Raw genomic sequence first — 24102 nt, forward strand, 5'->3', positions numbered from 1 at the left:
TGGTACAAATGGATTTTCAAATTGTATGACTGATAGAGAAAATACCTCAGGTAGTGTTTCACACACATCAAGATAACTACCTAACTAAACATACAGTTAATGCTAAATTTACCTGTAGCCAAGTCAGTACAGAAATAGGTTGTTGGGGAGATTCACGGCAGTGTTTGATTTCTTAATCTTCTCATTTGGTAGTGGAGAAAATATTGACTTACCTCATGAGCACAGAAAGAGGACTGGCCAATTAGTAATTGCCAATCACCAGGAAAATATAAACTTAAGAAGCAATAACACTTTTCATTAAACTAGTAATAGATGCGCCAGTAATTTCTTCCTTTGATGGAGATAATTTACCTTTGGTGGGCACCAAATGCTCGTGGCATAAGAGTAAAAGTTAAATGAAAACTAAGCCTTAAGACTCTCTGTGACATTTCAACCAAAGCATTTAGGTAAATAATGTTGCCATCAAATATTACATTGATGCTCAACATGTTTCTAGCGTGTGAAGAAATTTTGTGCGATAGTACACACTGGTTGATCTATTTTAGAGATACTTGGGCTCTCTGGATGTTCACAAACGCTGCCGCAGCCTGACTCCCTAACAGCTACACATAAACTTGACTGGACTCTTTCTGAGCAGCTCTCGTCAGACAACCTAAGGTAAAGCAGGTTTCGTTAATCTTGCCGGCCAGGGCCTGGCTTTATGGAGGTTGCTTTGTGTATACCTACAGCACATTTTCTATGCACTTTTACCTATTGGAACTCCTGGATGCTCTGAGTGTGCAACTTGCTATGACAGGATGCTCTGGCTTAGAAGATTGTTGTCTCTGGTAGATGTCAGAATCTGAAGGCAGAGTCTTTTTAAGCATCAGCAGTCACCCGCCCTGGAATGCCCTATCTAGCTCTACCACCCACACCCGCTCCCTGCCCATTCATTTCCTAACGATCCCTCTGGGCAGCTCTCACCTCTGATTTCTTCCAGAAGACCTCTCTTGCATATATTCACCACCCGCCCTTCTTTGAACTAACCACCCATATTAGCAATTCTGCCTTTTAATGACACACTGCCACATTCAATATTAGAATTTCAGGCGTGAGTGTTTGTTCCCCTAGTGCAGTGTGAGCCTTAAGAGTGGCGTTCATGACACATTTCTTTTGCTCCCTCACAATGCTCAGCAAAACACACTGCCACATTCACATTAAATACCTTGCTTCAGTATGTCAGGCACAGCACACAAACAGCCAGCTGACTCCAGGAGCATTTGATGCACAAATGCATTTTGTTAGGTCCTATTCCCCGGAAAACACAAATACAAGTCTCCTGTGTTTAAATGAACTCACCAAGCGCAGGTGATTTTCCAAACCATTGCTCATTTTCACCTCCTCTGCAGCCAGACCAATTCCAAGACACTTAGGCTTGTCTGCTAAACATGAGATATGAATATTTTAAACCGCACTAAATGAAAATTAATGTGTTCTAATTTTTGAGCTAATTCACAAAACTTATAGATCTTTTAAAGTCATTCTAGAGGGCACATGGGGGAGAAATCTATGCCAGTCAGTAAGTAAACCACAAGCACAAAAGTTTTCAGTGACAGCCAGTGTACATGATCATATGCTCAATACACAGAGTGAGTGGAGTGTGTGTGTGTGTGTGTGTGTGTGTGTGTGTGTGTGTGTGTGTGTGTGTGTGTAAGGCTAATGTCTGGGCTTTACTGTGTAGTGGGTTATGTAGAATGAAGTGTGGGCTCAGTATTTTTTTTCCATAGCAGAAACAGGGTTTCTTCTTTACTCCCCAAACATGACATTCTTTGTTCTGCATAAAGCTGAGGACCAAGACCTGTCTAAGAAAAACCAGCATATATAGGACCAATTCTGACTCCTCTATTTCCCCATCCAGAATGCACTCATGCCTCTGGAGTTTACTTCCTCATCTGTAATTCTGGGGATTGAACCTGGTACCTCCAGCATGTTGGTAAGAGCTCTACAAGGGAGCTATAAACCCAGCCCTCCCTTTTGACTTTTAAAGGGGGGGGGGAATTTTATGGCGGAACAACAAATATTAAGCTCATATTTTTTTCTTTCCAAACTCCTCAAGATTGGGAAAGAACTCAAGTACAGATTCCAGGGACTTATCATCTAGAACCACTGTCATGTTAAATAATCAGTAATACACAAAATATTTACCCGCCCCATCAAAAGCAGTGAAATGGGTGATTTATTAACGACCTCCCTTCACAGAGAAGGAGAGTTTAGATGGAAACTTCCAGCCATCCGGCTGGGTTGACAGAGTCAGCACCACCTGGCATGGGCACTGTCCTGGACCATTCACCACAACGCACCTTCTCCCAACTCTAGGGGCCCTCAAAACCACACACTATGTTTCACTCCTTTTAACGCCTTCAAGTTTTATTCCATCATTTCTCCTTTAGAAGACTGCTAGGAATTAATTACTGCCAAAATTATTACATTGATTTCTTTTTAGCTAATGGAATTTTTAATGAAAATAATACAAAGGAAGATGATAGGAAAATGGCAATGTAAAAGTCAGCCATAAAGGTGCCCTGTTAAGATTCAAGGGGGCCACAGATTCCAAGCAATGAACAGTAAAATTAAACCTGCCTGGTAATTCATGCATTCATCCCTTCCCTCCCTCCCTCCCTCCCTCCCTCCCTCCCTCCCTCCCTTCTCCCTTCTTTCCTTCCTGAGAGCTTAGGGGTGGAGGAAGGGGGGAGTTCCTGATCATAAGTAATAATTCCCTAATAATAAGATTTTCCATAGAGATGGACATTAGTCAAAAAGGAAAGAAAGACAAGGGGAGGAGAGACAGCAGAGGGGGCAGAGGAGAGGAGGGGAGGGGAGGGGAGGGAGGGGAGAGAGGGGAGAGGAAGGGAGGGGAGGGAGGGGAAGGGAGGGAAGAGGAGGGAGAGGAGGGGGGGAGGGAGGGGAGGGAGGGGAGGGAGGGGAGAGGAGGGAGGGAGGGGAGAGGAGGGAGGGGAGGGAGGGGAAGGGAGGGGAGAGGAGAGGAGGGGGGGGAGCCCACTGACCTAATCCTATGAGAGAGAGAATAAGTTGCTGGGTTTCAGTTAGGCCAGTAAGCCCTCGCTGTGGAAATCCCCATCTCAAAGGACACCAGCAAACCTTACTAGCCAGCCCATCTCCCCTCGGCAGAGACCACAGCCTGCACCTCTCAGCTGCTGGTCACCCTAACCACAGAAGTCTTGTGTTTGGAAGCAAACTCTCAAGTAGTCACCAGCCTGAGCAGACACTCTGTTTGGAAATAGAACATTGTCTGGGGAGGGTTCCACAGAAGCACGAGGAGGGAGCTCAGATCCCAGTGCACACTCCAGAGCTGGGTGGGAGGAGTGGCCCACTGTAGTCCCAGCATGAGGGACACAGAGCCTGGACGTCCCTGGAGCAAGCTGGGTAGCCACTCTCTGTAATGGGAGTGCCCGTTCATCCAGCCAGATGACCCAGCTCAACACACGGGACAGTCATTGATTGAGGAAAATGCTCAATGCCCACCTTGGGCCTTGACACACATTTGCATTCACAGGCACATCCGACCACATACGTGTGCATATGTACACACATTTGTGTGGAAATTTAAGTTAATTTAAAGACTAGATGAGAAAGAAGTCTAAAATTAGAGCTGTCGGTGGGAAAGAAGCTCATGAAGGGAGGCTAAATTGTAACTCAAGAAGAGAAAAGGCGGACAACCACTTTTGGCTCTGGCCTAAGGACACACCCGGGCTCTGCACACTCCTAGCCAGGAGAGAATCTCAGATTTCACACTGGCAAAGATGGCTGCCCCCACCCGAGCTTCAAAGCTGCCTCTTTCTCATTTCTGCTGTCAACTGCTGCAAACTGGAGTCCCACCAAGAGTGCAGAGCTCCAAGACTGTTCCTCCGTCTCTGCCTTGTTACCATGCCCACCACTAGCCAACCCAGGCATCCCCAGAGGTCTTGCCTCCTAGATAGTTATGGATTGGTCCTCCTCACCCATCCGTGGCCTGGACCCCCCTCCCCGTCCCACAATTTGCAAGAGCTTCCTATCTGGAATGCCTACTCTATTCCTTCTCCAGTCTACTCTGCTCTATGTAGTATGGACCAAGGGGAACGCATGTGTTCACCTTCCTGCATATAACCTGTCCCAGCTACCTGCCACTCAGAATGGAAACTACCACCAAACATTTTAACATCTCTAAACCGTGCAGGTAACAGTACAACAGAGAATCTCTGCTAACTCAACTCCCCGTGTCTGCCCATACACAATGGACTGCTGAAATGCGGAGGACACACTCAAATGGAAGGTCTGAGCATGGCCCTCTGTCACAAGATCCAACTTCTCTTCCTTCTTCATTGAGGCCATACGCCTGTCGTACAGCCCCAGGGACCCCTTCCAGCTAAATCTTACACCTGTGATGCCTTTCATATCACCCCAGGGTTGACTGTGTGATCGGCAGTCAGTGGAGGCAACAGTGATATACCAGAGTCGAGGGAGGCCATGAAAGACACTGCAGGTCCAGAAGATGATGGCAAGGGACTGGGTTAGGAGAATTGCATTCTTTCTCTAATACAGAGAGTTATGCCAACAGAGAAACAAAAGAAAAGAAGAAAGGGACAGAGTTAGGCAGTCATTTTCAAACTGTGGGTTGTGACCCCTATGGGGGGTCGAATGACCCTTTCACAGGAATCACATATCAGATATTTACATTCATAGCAGCAGCAAAATTACAGGTATGAAGCAGCAACAAAATAGTGTCATGGTTGGGGGGGGTCGCCACAACGTGAGGAGCTGTATTAGAGGTCACAGCATCAGGGAGGTTGAGAGCGACTGGACCAAGGTTTGTGCCCTGAAAAGAAACTTGGGAGAGCAAAGTGGTGAGGAGAGGGAGTATTAAGTTACAGGGAGACACTTTCAGAAGAGCAAGAAGGGAAAAATAAATATATACCCACAATTCAACTGTTCACCTGTACGTAAAAACTTAAAAGATTTCTTTCTGAAGGCATGATCATATAGAATATCAAATGTGAAATATTAAACCGATTTGTATAGCCAGCAGACATGGCTTTCTGATAAGTATAAAATACTGGTAAAAAGGAAATACTTTTCATAGAAAATAAAATTAAGTATAAGAAATAGGTATATGATAGCTTTGACAGATTTCAAACACATTACAAAAGCCGGCTCGGGAAACTGCCAGCCTGATCAGTTAATTACAATGGGAAACATTTTCATAAATTAGACTATAGAAAGTTAAGTTTAAAGGCAGTCTGAGTAATAAAAATACATGTTCTAAAGAATTCATGAAATAAGAGGAAAATGTTTTTATACAACCAAAAATACAGCTTTGTGTGTGAACACGTAGTACATTTTTTTCCTAAAAGCATGAGTGTTTTCTAAAAGCACAGTGTTGTTTTCAAATCATTTGAATAGTAATAACTTTGCAATTTTTCTTTTCTTGTTTGAATCATGAGGAGGCAAGGGCTGGAAGCTGGTCATACTTTAATTTTCTGCTTTTGTAATCAATATCCCACCCAGATATGACTAGCCACCCTCCATTCCAGTATTCAAGGACCACATGGAGGGCTGAGAACTCGAAGGGTTTTAAAACTGGCCCTATTTCAAGAAAGGCGCATGAAGTGAAGTAGCCTTCATCACCTAGAGAATGAAACCAGAAAATGGATGTGTTTCCAGACCAACTGGAATTTTATTTAGAAAATCTGACTTTTAAGGGAACATTTCTCAAGAACCAAGTAAGGTATTTACTTGGATTGTCCATAATGTGCATCTCTTTGTCACTTTTGCATGTGTGTAAGGGTGGAAGCTGGTGGAGCTTGTCTACAAGGAAGCTAAGAGAGTTTGGGAAATAGAGGGTAGAGTCAAAGAATTATATTCTTTAAAGGAAAAGCTTGATGTAGTCAGAAGTTTAATCAAGTATGATCTAAAGTAGCTGTCAATTAGACACATTGCACATGCAAAGCAATATACCCTTATCATTTGTTGTTAAACAAAGACATTATAACACAATGAAAGCCATCGGTTAATCTACTCCTGCAGGGCTTAACAGAGGACACACACAAACCCAGTCACTCATTGTTGTCCTCCGTCCTGACAGGGTTTTAGCCGCTGCCCTGATTTTGTCACTTTGCCCATTCCTGAGTTGACCCTATTATTTTCCTACTTTGGCTGACTCCTGTGATTCTACATCCTAACAGCTAATCATGTGCCCAAAAATATCCCACACAATTATGTTATAATTATATTGAAACAAATGTTTCCTTACCCCGTTAGCTTTCAGATATTCCCTACTGTTACGAATGTATTTTTGAGCACTTTCTAATGTGTGTTCAAAGAGTTCTACCCAATAATCTACCTACATTCATCCTACCATTCACCCAGGAGGCATGATCCCTTTAAACTTTGAGAAGCTCCAGTTGGAACAAAGAGGTGGGGAAAAGGGTTCAGAGTTTGTGGAATAATCACTTCTAATCGATCAATTTCCCCTGAAGGTACAGCTGAAGGAAAGGAGGAGAGGAGAGCTCCAGCCCAATGCCTTGAAGTTTAAAGAACCTGAGCCCTGAGGCGCAGGGTAGAAGGATTCCTGCTTTCCCCTCCAAGCCCTATTAAGAGGTCACTGATCTCTGCGACACTGCCGCCAGTCCCTGAAGATAGGCTCCCCAGACAGGGGCTTAGCACAAAGAGCAGGGTGTGGAAAGAGTCTACTTTTCATGGATTCTTTAGCAACCCACCGTCTAAGAAAGAAACAGATGTCAGCTACAGCGTCTTAAGGGGAATGACCTTTAAAATAGAATCAAGTGTGCTCAGGCAAAAACCGTCAAAGTTTCACCATCTTCTTTTAGGGTGTGCATTTTACACCTAGACGGGACTACATAGCAAGGCAGCCTTTCTGTGCACATGGCCATGGTGGGCGATGGCTGCAGAGGACATAGGAAATTGTGGGTCTCTTTTAATCCAGCTTCCCACAAAAGACCACACGGCTTTCATGTCCCAAATACAGTTCTTGGTTTACAATTTTTACACATCTCCATGGGGACACGCTGACAGCTTTAATCACCAGCAGTGGCCATCAAGGACATGCTAGCAGTTCTTAAAGATATTCTCCCATGGTTTATGCTCTTGACATTTTATTTACAAGTTTGGAGCAAATGAATCCCGAAACCAGACAATTAGACCACCAGATACTCATTCCCAGTCACTAGACGTCCATTCTCAATCACACAATGAGGATAAAACCACTGTGGTCTAGCAGACATTCGAAGGAAACATTTGTGAGCACACAGATTCATGAAGTTTCTTTCTGAAGCCTTTACACTTTTTAAATACCACTTTTAAATACTCGAGTTAACCAGAGAACACATTCATGGGAATGCGGTTATAGTTAATGAAGGAGAGTCCAGTTGCGTTTTCTTGTTGAAGCTAAGTGGGCGCACCACTCATTTTCCATTGACTGAGTGCAACCTTCTGGAGGCTTTTGCTGGCACCCATCTACCCTGTCACCCACAGCTGAGAGCAGGGATACCGAGTAAATGCAGGACACAATGAGAGCTTCCCTGAGCCAGGCTTTCAGCATGTGAGCCACCACATGCACTGGTGTCACCAGCCACAGCAAGAAAGCAGGGCTCATCTGCCTGGTCCCTCATAAGCCCCAGCTACACTCTGTGAAATCATTCGAAGAGCTGTCAGGACAAAGGGAACCTCCTCTCATTTAGTGTCTGTGTTAAAGCAGAGGGTTTCACGAGCGTGTTACCACGGCACTGGCAGACAAGGAAGCTCCACATTTTAGAATATTGCTCTTTAAAAAAAAAATACATAAACAAAAAAACAAAAAAGGGCCAACATGATGGTTCAGCAGGAAACTTGTTCAGCTTGTCACGGAACCTGATGACCTGAATTCAAATGCCAGGACACACACAGTGAAAGCAAAGAATCAACTTCCCCAAACTGTCCAAGACGGCCACATGTACGCCATGGTGCCACCCCTCCACCCCCCCCCACACACACAAACACACAAAAAAAAGATCAAACATAGCAAACACAATAAGTGTTTACTGCAGGTTAGAAAAAGTGAACTGACTCCCAAAACTCTGAGAAAGTTCACTCGATAGCTATCCAGAGTTCAGAATTGATTATAGGCGGTTACTCGTTTCTGGCAGATTTGGCCACTGCCTTGGTGGATGAAGGTAGTCACACTGCTGCCTGAACCACTGTCTCCACACTGTAGAGCAGCAGACTCAAGTTGTTTTCATATTGTGAAGACAACACACAGGGTGCATTATTCCAGGTTAGAGCTCATAGTCTGAATGTTTCGCTTCCAATCAGAGAGGACACTGTTCGTTCTAGGGGTGGGGGAGGTAGTTTAGGGGCAGAGTGCCTTGCCACACGAGGACCTGAGTCTCATTCAAAGAATCCATGAAAAGAAAGCCAGGAGCAATGATCCATTTTGCAACCCCAGTACTGGGGAAGCAGACACTACCAGCTTGGCTGGCCTAGTCTCCCGGGTTACTTCCAAGGCAATGAGAGACCCGGCCTCAAAACCAAGGTGAATGAAATTGCAGCTGAGATTTCCCACTGGTCCCCACATGCATACATGCATATGCACCTCCACACACAAAAACTAATAAATCTTGGAAAAGTCATTCCAGTCCGAATCTTCCTGAGTGCAAGATAGCCATGACTCCGGTCAGCTGAATGGCCTCACGATTTCTGTCCCTTGTGTCTCTTATCGTCATGGTGCAGCAAGTTCTCTCCAGGGAAATGGATATGGGAACCACCTTATTTAACTAATTTAACTCAGGTCTCAGATTTCTCACAACGGATTTCAAAAGTTCTGTGCAAGAAAACTGCAAAACACTGACACTCAGACATGGGTAATGAAGAAGAAAATGGCCAGCCCTGTTCTGCACTCCCAGAAGAAGCTTTCCAGCTGCTGTGTGAATGAGGATGGAGACAGAGACGGCTGAATCAGGCCAGGTCCAAAGTCAGCGGACCCACACTGACAGGAACAGGGCAGTAGAAGAAGAGCCAGGCTACGCCCACCGTGGAGACTGACAGCGCCCAGAACCCTCAGCCATTGCTCTTGGCTGGTTTGTGAAGTGTCTTTTCTCAGGTTCAACAGTGGTGAAAATAAATAAAGCAAGCAAGACTGGGAATCTAAAACTGCGAAATTATAGTGAACTATATTTCATCTGTATGCATTTTTCCATTTTATTACTTGCTATACAATGTATGTGTCCATTGCTGTATCAATACAGGCATATGAAAATACATACCAACAATTTGTCAAAAAGGTTGAAAAAGTGCTGTTCTCCACACTGAGATGCATATGTCGAGGGGATCTATTCACCAGGCCCACACAGGACACTGCTGCCTTCAAGCAGGTATTAGGCTAGACTACCAGTGGGAATATTTTAGGTAGAATGCCACAAATTCATCTAAGCAAAGGGATGTTACAAATAAAACTTATACTACCTTAAATGTAATTAGAATAGATATAATTAAGGTTATATAAATGATTAATAAAACATAATGGGTTAATGTCATTTAATATGGAAATGTGCAAATGAAACTTACAATGCCTCACCTTACAGTAATTTATATGAATTAATTTTTTTAGACAGCACATTGATTCTGCATGATTGCAGAAGCTTATGATTCTCTGAGGAAAAAAAAATGGCAAAATGGGTTGGTTATACAGTTTTCACCAGTTTTACAGAGCCACACTTCCTCTCGCTGCCCTGCCAGCAGAGCTCAAGCAGGACAGGGAACCACCCAGTATTTAGTTCACCAGGGCCACCCAACACCGGCAGACATATTTTCACTTTCAAAAGATTCTCTCTGGGAAACAAACAACAACAACAACAAATAGTTATCTCAATGCTCCATGTAATGGAAGTTTTTAGTTCTCCAGAAACTACAAAGTTTCTAGAAAGTTTAACTCTGAAAATAAAATCAATGAACATGCTACTTTACACAACAGCCATTCATCTGCTCAATTCATCTCCTCAAAAAAGAAAAAAAAATGTAAAGCAATATGGGAACACTGTTCGTTGAGAAACGAGTGATGGCCGTGAGGCTCACCTGTAACCCCAGCTAACTGGGAGGCTGAGGCAGGAGCGTCTCAAGTTGGAAGCCAGCCTTGTTTATAATCATGAACAATGTAGAGAGACCCTGACTTAGGTTAATAATAATAACAACAACAAACTGGGTCGGAGACACAGCTTAGTAGTATAACATTTACCTGAGACCAGAAAGAAACGGAGGGATGGAGGGGGGGGGGCAGAAAGGGGAAAGGACAGAGGAAGGAAGTAAAGAAGGAAGAAGGGAAGGAAGGAAGGAGGGAGGAAGAGAAGGAGGGAGGAGTGGAGGAAGGGAGGAAAGGAAGGAAAGAAGGAAGGAAGAAAGAAAGAAAGGAAGGAAGGAAGGAAGGAAGAAAGAAAGAAAGAGGAGGAAAGGAAGGAAAGAAGGAAGGAAGAAAGAAAGAAAGGAAGGAAGGAAGGAAGGAAGGAAGGAAGGAAGAAAGAGGAGGAAAGGAAGGAAAGAAGGAAGAAAGAAAGAAAGAAAGAAAGAAAAAAGGGACTCCTGGGAAACGGAGAATCAATTTTCTCCAGGGATGAGCCCCCAGATAGGTTATCCAATCCCAAGTAGTCAGCCTTAAACATATAATCCTCCAAGCAATACCAGATGAACTCAGTAGACTGTACACACGCACTCGCGCACGCACACACACACACACACACACACCATATGTAATAGCAATTAATGAAGAAGAGGTCATGACTTTGAAGGAGGAGGAGATGGGAGGAGTTGGAAGGGGAAGGATAACAAGTGAAGTGACAAATACAGTAATCAGGTATGAATATCTTTAGAAAAAAAAGTTTTTTTAAAAAAAAAGAAAGGAAAAAGAGAAGAGAGGGGATTTAAAAAATGCAGTTTCAAGTCTGGCTAGAGCTTTACAAATCTGATGTGCAAACATATGTTTCCCCCACCCAAAAAAAAATATATATATCAGCCTTCCTGTCATGTGGATTCCTAAGCTTCTGGAAGCATGGCGGGCAGACGGACAGACACTGGGTTAAGAACTAACACTATGTACTTGGTGCTTTCTTCATATGCACCCGAGCAACTCACAAGAATGACATGAGAGAGCACTTAACAGACAACTCAAGTTTGCCAATTAGCAGGAGACGAGAGAGGACTCGGAACAAGGAGCAGGCCGCATTACCAAATGCACTTTACACATTTACTCGGTTAAGTGTAGCTTAGTCTCGATGATTTACAATGCTGGTTCCTACTCCGTTTTGTAAGCATAATAAAGTCCCGTAATCTCAGCCTTCCCCACAGCACCCTGCTATTAAATCTTTGTTGAGTAGTGTGATGAGACCCCTCTGGCTCGCAGCCCTCCCCGCCCCCCTGAGGGAATTGGCAAGAAATGATAGGGTTTGTGGATTAGCACAATGAAAGGTTCTCTGTGCTTTTCCGTCAGTAAATATATATTTTGATAATCTGTCTTCTGCATCAGAGTCCCAACAGCACTGGAGGGCTGACTCCCTTCCTCCCTCCCTCCCTCCCCAGCCTCCAGGGATACACAGCAAGGCTGGGGTCGGGCAGGTGGCTGCCGGCTATGGCTCCAGCTGAAGAGTAGGATTGAAGTTTGTCTTCACCTTTGCCCCTCTTCCCGCAAGCAAGGGTGGTATGTGATTTGCCCGCTGGATTACAGACTGGAGAGCAACAGTACCACAAGACAGAGAAATCTCATAGGCACGGGTGTCACTTGTCCCCGGGTACCTTTAGGGGTTGGGTTTTTTGGTTTTGTTTTGTTTTTTAATCAAGCTCTAAATCAAATCTCCTTCTTCAGAATAGTGCTGACATTCCACACACCTCTAAGAGTCAGGTTCCTTGAAGTGTGGGTGTCTCCCTCCATCCCTGCATCCTTCCTTGTACCACTGTTCATACGTGCAGGCCACACTGATGTCTAACACGTGGCCTGATCCTCACCTGCAGTGGCTTGGTTCAGGCTGGGCTGCCTGGGCAGGACTATTTATCCCAGGATTTCAGGCCAATTTGATATAGAATGGCCAGTGTCCACTGAGGCAGACTCGTCAAAGAATGTGCATCATCCTTGGGGACAAAAGTCACCAAAGGAATAGATGTGAGATCGCCAAGAAATCCTGCAGCCAAGAAAAAGAGAGGCCCAAGGTGGGTTTCTCTGGCTATCTCACAGCAGAACCCAGCAACCCCCAGATGTCTGTGTGACCATCAGGTATCTTAGACAATTGGCTACCGGTTTTCTGTTTTGCAAATCGAGTCATATGGCTTCTTTCTTGTCTAATTCTGCTCTATATTTAAGCACTGCACCACACTACTCAGAATTCACTCTTCCTTCACACAAATTATTCATGGAAATACCTCCAGGTTATGGTCTAGCTGGGCAGAGCCAAGCAGCTAAGTAAAGGCAACAAGATGAACAGAAGGGAGGGAGTCCACAAGGATCAAAGAATAAGTGGAAATTCCTTAAGACTGCACAAGAAGAAACGGGGTGGATGGAGACAGGAAATTACGTGTCTGGGAATGACACGAACCAGAGCAAAGGCATAAGCAGGTGATAAAGTTAAAAACAGAACCAACAAAAAACGAGTCAAGCGAGACAGCAGAAAGGAAACGCAATGTCCCCCTTTGCTACCTTAGTGCTCTGTCTGTAGAGAGGTTTTAAACAGCTGGTACCCACAGAGGTTACCGCAGCAGCTGGACGATGACCCATGGACGCTGTGCCCTAAGCTCCACCAGAAAGCATAGCATCACCTTTTAATTAAAAGTCTTCCTGTGTCTTTAATCTTCTCCAAAGAAGACTGGAGGGCTAACTCAAATTTCACCTCGGACACCTTCATCTGATGGGGATTACTGCAATTTCTGCTCTTCACTCTCCGGCCTTCCACTCTGGCTTTCCACCCGTGAGCCCCACCCTCAGCACTAAAAATGTACACACCGGTGCTTCTCAACCTTCCTAATGCTGCGACCCTTTAATACAGTCCCTCGTGTTGTGGTGATCCCCAACCACACAATTATTTCCGTGCTACTTCATAACTGTAATTTTGCTACTGTTCTGAATCGTAAATATCTGTGTTTTCTGATGGTCTTAGGTAATCTCTGTGAAAGAGCCATTCAACCCCCAAAGGGGTCTTGACCTACAGATTAAGAACCACTGGCAAACATACACACCATCACCACCACCATCACCATCACCACCACCATCATCACCATCATTCTTTGCTTTTACTTACTCCTTTGATCTTTTGGTACACAGGAAGGAAGCCCATCAGATTTGTCCCTCTCTGGCATAACTCAGTAAGTCACTTTTGCTCTCTGACCTTTAAAATGCTGCGGTGCTATGTGAACACAGGCCAGATCCCAGCTTTCTGAAAGCCTTGGATCAAGAGAGACCAAATATTTCATTACTTAAATAAAAATTACTTTACCCACAAATATTAGCTGTCTTATCCCATACCGTGTTCTGCAGATATCATTAAGATCAGAGGAGACTGAAGTCATCTTTCGTTTGTTGTGGAGTTGAACATACATACATGCATGCATACATACATACATACATACATACATACATATATATATATATATATATATATATCTCAGCCGGGAATTCTGTAAGTGCAGCCTCACTAAGTAGGCTGCAGAATTTACATTTAAGTTCCAAAACAACTTTAGGACTGAAAAAGTGCTTGCCAAATGTTCACGATACACTGATAGGGTCCCAGATACCATAAGAATGAAGGAATTAACAAATGAAACCTGAAACAGGACAGACAACTCCTTCTCACCTTAGAGAAGCTCTCTCACTAGCTTAGTATATACTAAGCAGTGCACATAGGAGGTTTTGTGCTAACGCAAACGCTATTCTACATGAGAGAAAAGCTTCATGTAATGTTCCAACCATCCACCTAAAAACAGCATCTTACTAGCCATCTGTATTTATTAGCCCCAGATAGCCATTAATCCCAGCACTCAGGACAGAGAGGTAAATGTATCTCTGAGAGTTTGAGGCCAGCCTGATCTACATAGTAAGTTATGGGCCAGCCAGGACCATGTAGTAGGGTCCTGGATTTTTTACAAAATTTTGTGTTCTAAGGAAAAGAGCCATTAAACAAAAAGTCAGTGTAGTGTGTATGAACTAGCAGGCATAAGCAAATCCATAAAGAAGACCATCCCCCAGAGAAAGACAGAATTGAGAAGATGGCAGTATGAACTTTGGCATGGATGCATGACGACTGGCAGTCTGGCCCCCACCAGCAGTAGTACAAAGTGAAACAAGCATCTTGGGAACAAGCGTGTCTACAAACAGCTTATCTCACCCTCCTCAGTACCCAGCTCCTCACTCTTGTGCCATCAACCCAAGAAGATTACAACATATGCCCACATAAAGGTAGGTAGCCCACTACAACTTAATTCAGAATAACCAAAAAGGAAAAAAGAAAGTAACCAAAACGCCCAAAAAAACAACAGAAAATAAATTACAGTACAGTCATACAACAGTAGTACTATTTGAACATGCAGAATACTTTCAACAATGAAAGGCAGCAACAAAAATACTTTAAAATATCATGACAGTTTCCTTGACCTGCCACACAAAGGGCCCTGGGGCAGAGAAGAGGTCATAGTGTATCACAGTGCATGGTCCCATTTATAGCAGGCGAAACAAACCTATGGTTAAAGAGCTCAGAAGGTCTGGGCACTAATGATGTGGAAGGGAAGAGGAGACTGAGAAGGAAGAGAACGTCTCATGAGAAATGGGTGCAGGGCATGAGTGTGTGCATATTGCCGAAATCCACCAAACTGAACACTCATAACTTATTAATTTTATCCTATGTCAACACTGCATTAAAATATAGACTTAACCAATTGCAAAAGATATTATTAGCCCTAACTGGTTGACATAATTATCATGGTTATATGAGTCAACCACAAAAGGATTACTTTGTGGCTCAAGCAATTGAGTCCATACACTGAAGATGATAGCAGACAGAAGAAAGGGACAGGAAAAATAGGAGGATCTACCTGAGACATTGGGTTGAATTGGAAATATCAAGACAAACACAGGGTTTTTGTTGGAGTTCAAGGAAAATACATATAGATGTATACACTTGTGTATGTGTGGATTATGTAGGCTATGGTCATGTCAAGTTTATATTACAAATCATATTAGCATATTTGTATATGTCCTAATTCAGTTAGCTGAGAGCTCTACAGACAATATGATGTGTAGCACAGAGCACACAGCACTCAAGTTTTGACTTGTAAATAGTATGTTTCTTTAAATGAATCATGATATCACATTACCATAGCAAAAATGATAAACAGTAATAATCACCAAGAAGACATTGATTGCAGGACATAACTGGACAAGAGAAGAACATGACCCAGAATATTTATTTGTTCAAGAAACAAACTAAGTTCCCCCAGATAATGAAAGAGACATTTAAACAGACACCAAAAGACAGAATTTGAATCCATTCTCATTGGCTAAATCTAGGACAATAAATACGTGAAAATATTCATAGTGAGGTAGGGGTACAGTTCAGTAGTACAAAACTACCTAGCATAAGGCCTTGGGTTTGATTCCCAACATGCAAAGATAGAAAAAGGATGGATGGATGGATAGATGGATGGATGGATGGATGGATGGATGGATGGATGGATGGATGGATGGGTGGGTGGGTGGGTGGGTGGGTGGGTGGGTGGGTGAGTGTGTGGGTGAGTGGATGGATGGATGGGTGGGTGGGTGGATGGATGGATAGGTGGGTGGGTGGATAGGTGGATGGACAGATGATTAATAAATGGACATGCAAACAACAAATAGATGACGGATAGATAGGTGATAGATACATAGGTAGATACACAGATATATATACACACACATACATATAATGAATTATTGATCACTGAATAAAATCATCTAAAAATCAATACGATATGAATAAACAAACAAACAAAGAAAGAAATACTAATCAGCCAACAAGTAACAAAGATTATGGCATGACAATACAGACAAACAGTGGTCAAAGTTTTATAGAATTGAGGCATGACAGAATCTTCTCATCAATTGCCCTTGCACTGTATACAAAGTTATACTAGACAAGATTGGTAAACACCTGGGCTAGAGAGATGGCTCAGAGGTTAAGAGCACTGGCTGTTCTTCCAGAGGACCTGAGTTCAATTCCCAGGAGCCACATGGTGGCTCACAACCATATGTAATAAGGTCTGGTGACCTCTTCTGTCATGCAAGCATACATGTAGGTCTGTGTACACAATAAATAAATCTTAAAAAAAAAGATTGATGAACACCATGGAAAACAAGTGTTCAGTGTTAACATCACCATCTCTGGAACAAACTAATACTATTTACTTCCAGGTGCAATGAATAAGGAGGATGTGACACCATACTGGTGTCCTTACCACAGTACAGAACCTGAATATGACCATGAGGAAACAGACAAACCTAAAATGGTGGAAATCCTACAAAGTCTGTTAGGCACCCTTCAAAAATACAAACAAATGTGGAGAAGGAATTCTTGATTAGACCAGGCAGAGAGATGTGGCAAAACAGATAAAGTTATAAGGGACATTACAGGAACAAGTTGTTGCAATTCAAATATGGGCTATAGATTAGACATCAGTAATAACAAAATGAGTATTAATTAGACGTTGGTTATTAAATAAATTTTAACTTTCTTGGATCTGGTAACTATATAGTGATCAGAAGAATTGGGGGGGGGGTCCCTATGAAATACACAGCTGCATCTCTAGGGATGTGATATTTTGACTACTTTCGAATATTAAGAAAATAATCGTAAGCCAGAGTGAAAAGAGAGGGAAGAAAGGAGAAGCAAAGAAAACAAATAATACAAAACTTCTGTACATTTGAAGTTGCCCTAAAAATCTCATAATGTTACAAAGATAAATGGTCCATATGCATCATTCTAGCCAGTGTGGTGGCACATGCCTCTAACTCTAACATCTAGGAGGCAGAGGCACAGAGATCAGTGAAATACAGGCCAGCCATGGAGGTGAGTCTAAAAAAGGAGGCTAAAAAGAATACCTTTTCTGAAAGGAAGATTGTATGGCCTAATAAAGGTTTCCACTGCACTCCCCTCTTGAAGAGATGAGCCATGGTGAACTTTTTAATAAAGAACTGTTTACCTGGATTCCATCCAACGCTGCCACAATAATCTGCTCAGGAAACCTTGTTAAAATGAAACACCCATTAAAATCTTACACAAATATAAATATTCTAGGAAAACAGTTGGAGAACAACTTGTCTAATAAATATATTTCCTGACCATCATTTGGGAAAGGAAGACTGCTAGGAAAAAACAGGAGAATGAAAAGGAGAAATCCACCCACAGGGATACAGGAACCATGGCAACTTCAAATAGAGACGGAAAGAAGGCATATGGCCAATAGTAAGGAAGAGATTCCATGGCCTACTGGTCATGTAGCCAACCAACAAACAAACATAATACATACATACATGCATGCATGCATACATACATACATACATACATACATACATACATATCCCTGCATGGTACCTTGGTGACCATGGAGGTTAAGTTCTAGTTCCCTAGAATATACCACAATTCAGATACTTATATCCCTTGTACAAAATAGCAGAGTCTTCATATCCTTATACATGTCCTCCTGTACATGTACACTCTGAGTCATTTCTGTTACCATGACCTTTACAATATAAATGCTAGGTAAGGGGTTATTATATAGTGAATAACAACACGGGGAAAAAGAGTAAAATCCACACCTGTGAACAAAATATTCCTCAGACACTTTTGATGAACAACTAGCTGCACTGAGACACACAGAATGCACAGATTATCAAAGATCACCATACTTTTAAGTAGGAATAGATTCAAAAACCAAGTTTCAGCTTTATTCAGCCATTACACTGAACATGCTGTATGTTGGTGACAGATTTTCCTCCTCTGATGAACAGCACAGTAGAGTATGCTGGCAGCTGAAGCCCCAGCACCATGATGGACTCAGATGATGCAAGGACGAAGAAGACACAGCTCCAGCCCTTCATAAGCTCAAGGTCTAATAATGGAGTCGGAAATGAACACGCGTGGTGAGAACTGTAGTATTCGGGTAGTGAGTAGTAAGGGATGGGACACAGCTCAGTGGAGGCAGCCATGTGGGGCCTATGTGAAGCTCTGGACTTGGCACCTTATGCTGATTAGTTTTTATGTCAATTTGATACAAGTTAACATCATCTAGAAAAAAAAAAAGGGAGTCTTCATTGAGGAAATGTCTCCAATGGCAGTAGGCATGTTCTTGATTCACTATTGATGAGATAGCCTAGCTCACTTTGAATGCTACTACCCCTGAGCAGGTGGTCCTGGGTTCTGAACAAGCCATGGGTGCAAGCCAGTACACAACACTCCTCCATGGCCTCTGCATCAGTGCCTGCCTCCAGGTTCCTGCTCTGAGTTCCTGTCTTTTCTTCCTTAGTTGATAAACTATAAGATATGCAATGCTACTTCTTCCCCAAGTTGTTTTTCGTCATGCTGTTTTATCACAGCAACAGAAAAGTAACTAAGACAATTTCCAACAACAGTGATGATAAAGTAAGTGCTAGGACTTAATGAGTGGGCATTTAAAAGAACACAAAAGGGGGTTTGATTAGACAGAGCAAGGTCAGGAAAGGTTTACCTGTAGAGATAATACTTAAGCCAAAATAAGTTAATAGACATTAACAATCCTGGAAAAATATTTAAAAGGGGTTTTGTTTTATTTTAGTCATCTAATATTCCATTTTATTCTTAACATCCAAGTAAAATGTAAGCAAAATTATAAACATATATACACAGGTATATGTATGTATATATGTATGTGCATTCATAAATGCATATATACTCCCAATTCAAACTCTTACAGAGCTACAATGATGTCACCCTAGACAACCATTCTGGAATGTTTACAAAAGTATCTCTTGTCAGAAGTGTCCAACATACCCCCCAGAAACAGTGTGCATCCCAGGTTGTCTAAGAATGCAACCCAGCATACTTGCGGATAGCTCCATCCTGTCTCCAGGTCATAAGGTTGGACACCCCTGCTAAACTTTCCTAAGATTTCAAGTGTACAGAGTGAAATAATTGGAAGCCAAAAAAACCACACAAAGGAACAAACTGTCAGGAGAAAATCAGAACTGTAACAGTGTGAGTAGCCGGGAAGTGATCAGCGCTGTTTACCTGCCAGTTGGCATTGATGGATCTTGTGCTCTGTGATGTCGCTCAGTGACTCAAACACCTGGAGGCAGCTGTCACAGCTGTGCACAGCTTCGTCCTCCAACTCCTCACCGTCTTCTGGCCTCTTCTTGCAGTCTAGTGCCTCTCCATCTTCAGTCTTGTCTTCAAGTTTACAGTTGGGGTCTGAAAGAAAATCAAGACTGTAAGTATGGGCTTTAAAAACAGGCTCTTACAAAGCAACATTCCATCTTCTTGCTACCAGAAACAAAAACACTAGTTTCCCTGGGAGCTGCGACACAGGGCTTGGTCTCTGGGTATGACACAGAGGATCAAAAGTGTCCGTTTTTCTTATCAACTGAGTTTTTCTCCCCACCACAGAGTCCCTTTCATACATCACCCCCTTCAGACAAACCATGCTTAAACTTCATTTGTCCTTTTAAACTGCTTTTTAGGAGTTTTTCATTAAAAGAGAAAGATAACTCACTTTTAAAATAAACAGTCTTCAATACGAAGGAAAAAGAAACTACTTCCAAGAATGAACCCCTTTCTGCTAAATATATTCTTTCTTTCACGGGAAATTACCAGCTCATACAAAAGCCTAGAATCAGCTAAGCTAATTATCATAGGCAAGAAATTGACCTTTGTTTATAAACTGGTCAAAATGCAGAGTTTCCCCATCATCTGTGATACAGCGATAGCAAAGCAAACTCTGCCTCCCAGCCAAGCATCCTTCCAGGCACAAGTGCAAGTGAAACAGATTGCTCTGTCTTTTGGATTTCCAAATTATACAGAAAACACAAAGATATGAACAACAATTATGATTGCAAGAGACTCAACACCTAAGGCAGTGTTATCAGTGTGGCAAAGCCGCATGTTGTGCAAACTAAGTATAGTCCTATCTGCGTCCTAAGAATCATCCCCAAATGGCAGGGCAGATAAAGAATAAGGCACAGAAACTGTATTAACTGAGAGTTCTATGTGTAGATTATGTATGTTGTCCTTTGATTCACTATAGAGCAGTCTACCTAGTTCAGTCACCAAAACTACACACACATACACATGTATGTATGTATGTATGTATGTATGTATGTATGTATGTAAGAGAAGTACCTCCGCAAATCCCTAGTGCCTCCGCTCTATTCTGTAAAAATGGAAAGGGGGGAGTGGTGTCAGGAAGGGGAGGGTGAGCACACAAAGAGAGAGGAACAAGAATGACCTCAGGAGAAATTAGGATCACACTATTAACAGTACATTTGGAGGAAATTCATTCCTCATAATAGAGAAGTCCTCCACAACCAGAAGATACACAGTGTATTTCCAATAAGTCAAAACATTTTTTTTTTTTTTTGTAACAACGTCTCAGGTAGCCAAGGCTGTCCTTAAGTTTACTATGTAGCTGAGGATAACCTTGAACTTCCACAGTGCTAGGATAAGAGGCAGTTAGCAGCAGGCCTGCTTTGTGTAGACCTGGAGACAGAATCCACAGCTTTGGGCATGCTAGGCAAGCACTCTACCAAGTAAGCTATACCCCAGTCCAGGGTTTCTATTTTCTTTAAAATCTTGTCTAATTAATGGGAATTACAAATGGGCTATCTCAAGATATCTATGATCATGTATGTGATACTAGAAACATATATTCAATATGACTATAATATTAATTTAAATGATTGTACAATACTGGACTATGTAAATATGAGACATTTAATATCTCACTGAATGTTTGAAATGCTACAACCAAGAATCCACAAGGCCAACATTTGCCAAATATTTCTTAGAACCCATGGATGTTGCCACCGTGCCTTCCTGCAGGGAGGAGGGGGCTGCCTTCTAACTTGCAGATTGCATGCTTCCAAGAACCTAGAGCACGCCCTTTTCTGTCTATTCAAAGATTCCTTTGACTCTGAAATAAACGTAACCTCCTTGGCACCTCCAAATGATGTAGACAAGCCAAAATGGACTTCTATTTCAATGTATATAGTAATCTCACTGGGTCATGGGAAAAACATGGGCCCATCCCAAACAGCAAGTCATTTTGTGTCTGTTTGTTTTAAGGAACATGGCATTTAAGTAATTAGTAATTTGGGTTGATTTGCCATCTGGAAAAGTATCACCTGAAGACCCTCCATACGACCATCTCAATACACTGGGGGTTCCACTGGTCCTTGGGGAGGGGGTAAACTGGCAAGATTCTTTGCTTTTGTCTTGTTCTCTGCCCAGGCCAGCACCATCTCCAGTTGAGTGCTTAGCAAACAGGATTTAATGGAAAGAGAATGCCTTAAGGAAGAAAGGGGAAAAGTTCTTTTCTGGTATTTTGTCCGTAAAATGGGAACAGACCAGTCGCCTGCAAATGTAAAAAGCATCCACATGCATACATTTTCCAAGACTGACACATCATGACCGACCACATTGGTGTTTTCTGCCTTCAAATGTTCTGTCTAGAGTTACAGACTCAACATTTTGGTAATAGTCCAAAGATGTCCCACAGACTGAAGCCAAGTAGGAACAGACTGCCAACCCAGAGGGAAATTCAGCAAAGGAAATGACTGTCCCACTTCGGCAAATGGCCCCACACCAGTAGATGCTTGCTGGGGGCAGGGGGCGCACACTGACTAGTCTTCCTGGTTTAGCATGAGTTTCCAGTTTCTGAAAAAACCGACAGCATTCAGGGAAATGTGGGTGTTGGTTCTGAATTTTAATGTGATTATTTAGATGCTATGCATCAAGCTTACAGACCTGTTTGTTTTCAAGTAAGGAAACTGAATACTTTAAGTAATATGCAGAGAGAGGGGATAAAAAGTCACCTTCCTCATTATTCAGGAATATGAGTATTTTATATAAATCTAACATCAAAGACACCAAGCAAACACGAAGGCTCAGTGCTTCTGCTCTTCCAGGCTAAAGAGGAGGCGAGCCTGGGCTTCCATCATACTGCCGGTTACTAGAGGGAGGGTCATTTTAAGACTAATAAAAATGTTTTGCCTGCACTTCTGGGTTTACAGATAGGAGCCTTCGGGGACCAGAGTCAGTCAAGCTTATTCACTTCTGCTGCAACTTTAAGATGCATGCTCCAGCCAACTGGCGGATTTGTTTTTAGGTCAACACTTAAGTGGGACCCTCTGGGAGGCGGGTTCGATTATAGCCTGGGAGGCCTCCGAGTGGGGAGGACCAGAGTCTCAGTTTCTTTCCTTGTGAGGCGTTCTTCCCCAGCCTCCAATGGCTCACTCACTTGAGGAATTCTTTCTTGGCCACTCGAAAGACGTGTTTATTTGTGTGAGGGGTTTCTGCTCCTTGTGCCAGTGGGTGTGGGAGGCATCTAGAAAGGCTTGCTTTGTCAACCATGCCCTTTCCCACAGGTGGCTACACTTCAGTAATTGCACATGGCCTTAGTGATGGAGTTTTTATAAAGTCCTTTGAGAGCCAATCATAAAAAATAATTGTATTACTCTGCTAGTCATTCAAACCCCTGACTTCAGCCTAAGGGTTATAAACGGGAGACCCATGCCTGCAAGTGTCGCCCTGTCCCCGGCACTGCTTCCTGAGGGACATTTGTTCTCCCAACTACACTGTTGCCTATAAACCACCTCACAGGGCAGGATTTAACATAGGCTCCATCGTGCCCCCAAGGGTCAACTGCAAAGCACATTGTGCCTCAGGAACCTCTCTCTCCAGCTGCCCCCAAATGATGCTGCTCCAACATGTGGCATCCATCACAAAAGATCTCACTGGCTGACCCAACTTTGCAGCCCATCCTTTCAAAGGGGCTGTGGGAGCCTGGATTTATAGTCCCCTGATCTGAACTAAAGGTCGACTTTTGGAAGAGAGGGACAATTGTTATTACTACAGTAAATGGCGGCTTTCTGTTTCCAGTTTTGTTAACACTACCTACAAATGAGGACTTGAAGGAGGAGGCATGATTTTCCTCTCATTATGGTCTCTGGCAGGTAGTTCTTTCCTTCCTCCTCTTCTCAAGGACTGTTATTGCTTTAACTTGGTTTAATAAAATTACAACTTTGGGGAAAATGAAAAATTGCCCTGGCTTGAAAGTGTTGGAGGTAATAAAGGCATGGACTTCAATTAATTTCAAGTGTGGGATCAGTTTAAGGCCAAGCAGCAGAAATTCTATTCTGTCCATGTAAAAATGAGGTTTCACCACATTTACTTTTTTATAACCTATATAAAAGTCAAGTAAAAGTAATGAATGCCTAAAAGCCATCTCGGTGGACTGGCAGGGACTATCTGAGTGCTTGAAACTCGCCTTACATATTTCTCTCTTTGCAACAAGGATGCCATGCCTGATCAAAGATGAAATGTCAAACAACTAAGAAAACAGCCCAATTTCTGAGCCATTCTGCTGCCTGGAAATGGACCTCCTTCCAAGCCACTTTTGCATGGAAAAGCACCAGCAAAAGCAAGGAAAAAAAATGAAGAGATCATGTGGTTATAATTATTACCAGGCCAGGAACATTTCTGCAGGCAGTGATGAAGTAAAACTCTGTCGCTCTCGTCTCCCAATAGTGTCCATCGCAAAACAACTGCCTCATTAAATCTCCGCAGTAAGATTAATATGCCGTAGCTGCACTACATTTATAACTTGCTACTCTATAAAAAGCACATTTAATGGTAAGAGCCAGAGCCGAGATACAAAGTATTACTATAAAAACTTCTGGCATCCAGAAAGAGCGCAGGCCCTGGCCCTTCTTCGTAGGAGATATAAATGAGGCTTTCCCTGGTTAATCCCATGCATGAAGCCCGACCTTAAAAACCAGACTGGGTTTTTATGAGGGTGGCAGAAACACAAGATTCCAGTGATGCC

At 42.8% G+C, this 24102-nt stretch overlaps 1 protein-coding gene across 3 annotated transcripts in view; it reads right to left on the bottom strand.

Moving 5' to 3' along the window:
* Positions 1-24102, bottom strand: part of Znf521 (zinc finger protein 521) — a 273551-nt gene that overhangs the window by 223089 nt on the left and 26360 nt on the right. For all 3 annotated transcript variants that reach the window (XM_051202004.1, XM_051202003.1, XM_051202002.1), the window contains one exon: positions 19293-19472. Coding sequence is in view for 2 of the 3 variants with exons in the window: in XM_051202003.1 (XP_051057960.1) it covers positions 19293-19472 (180 nt within the window). In the remaining variant the exon portion in view is untranslated. The remainder of the gene's footprint in view (positions 1-19292; positions 19473-24102) is intronic.

This window comes from Phodopus roborovskii, unplaced genomic scaffold (assembly GCF_943737965.1).
Source record: "Phodopus roborovskii unplaced genomic scaffold, PHOROB, whole genome shotgun sequence".
Classification (NCBI taxonomy): Eukaryota; Metazoa; Chordata; class Mammalia; order Rodentia; family Cricetidae; genus Phodopus; species Phodopus roborovskii.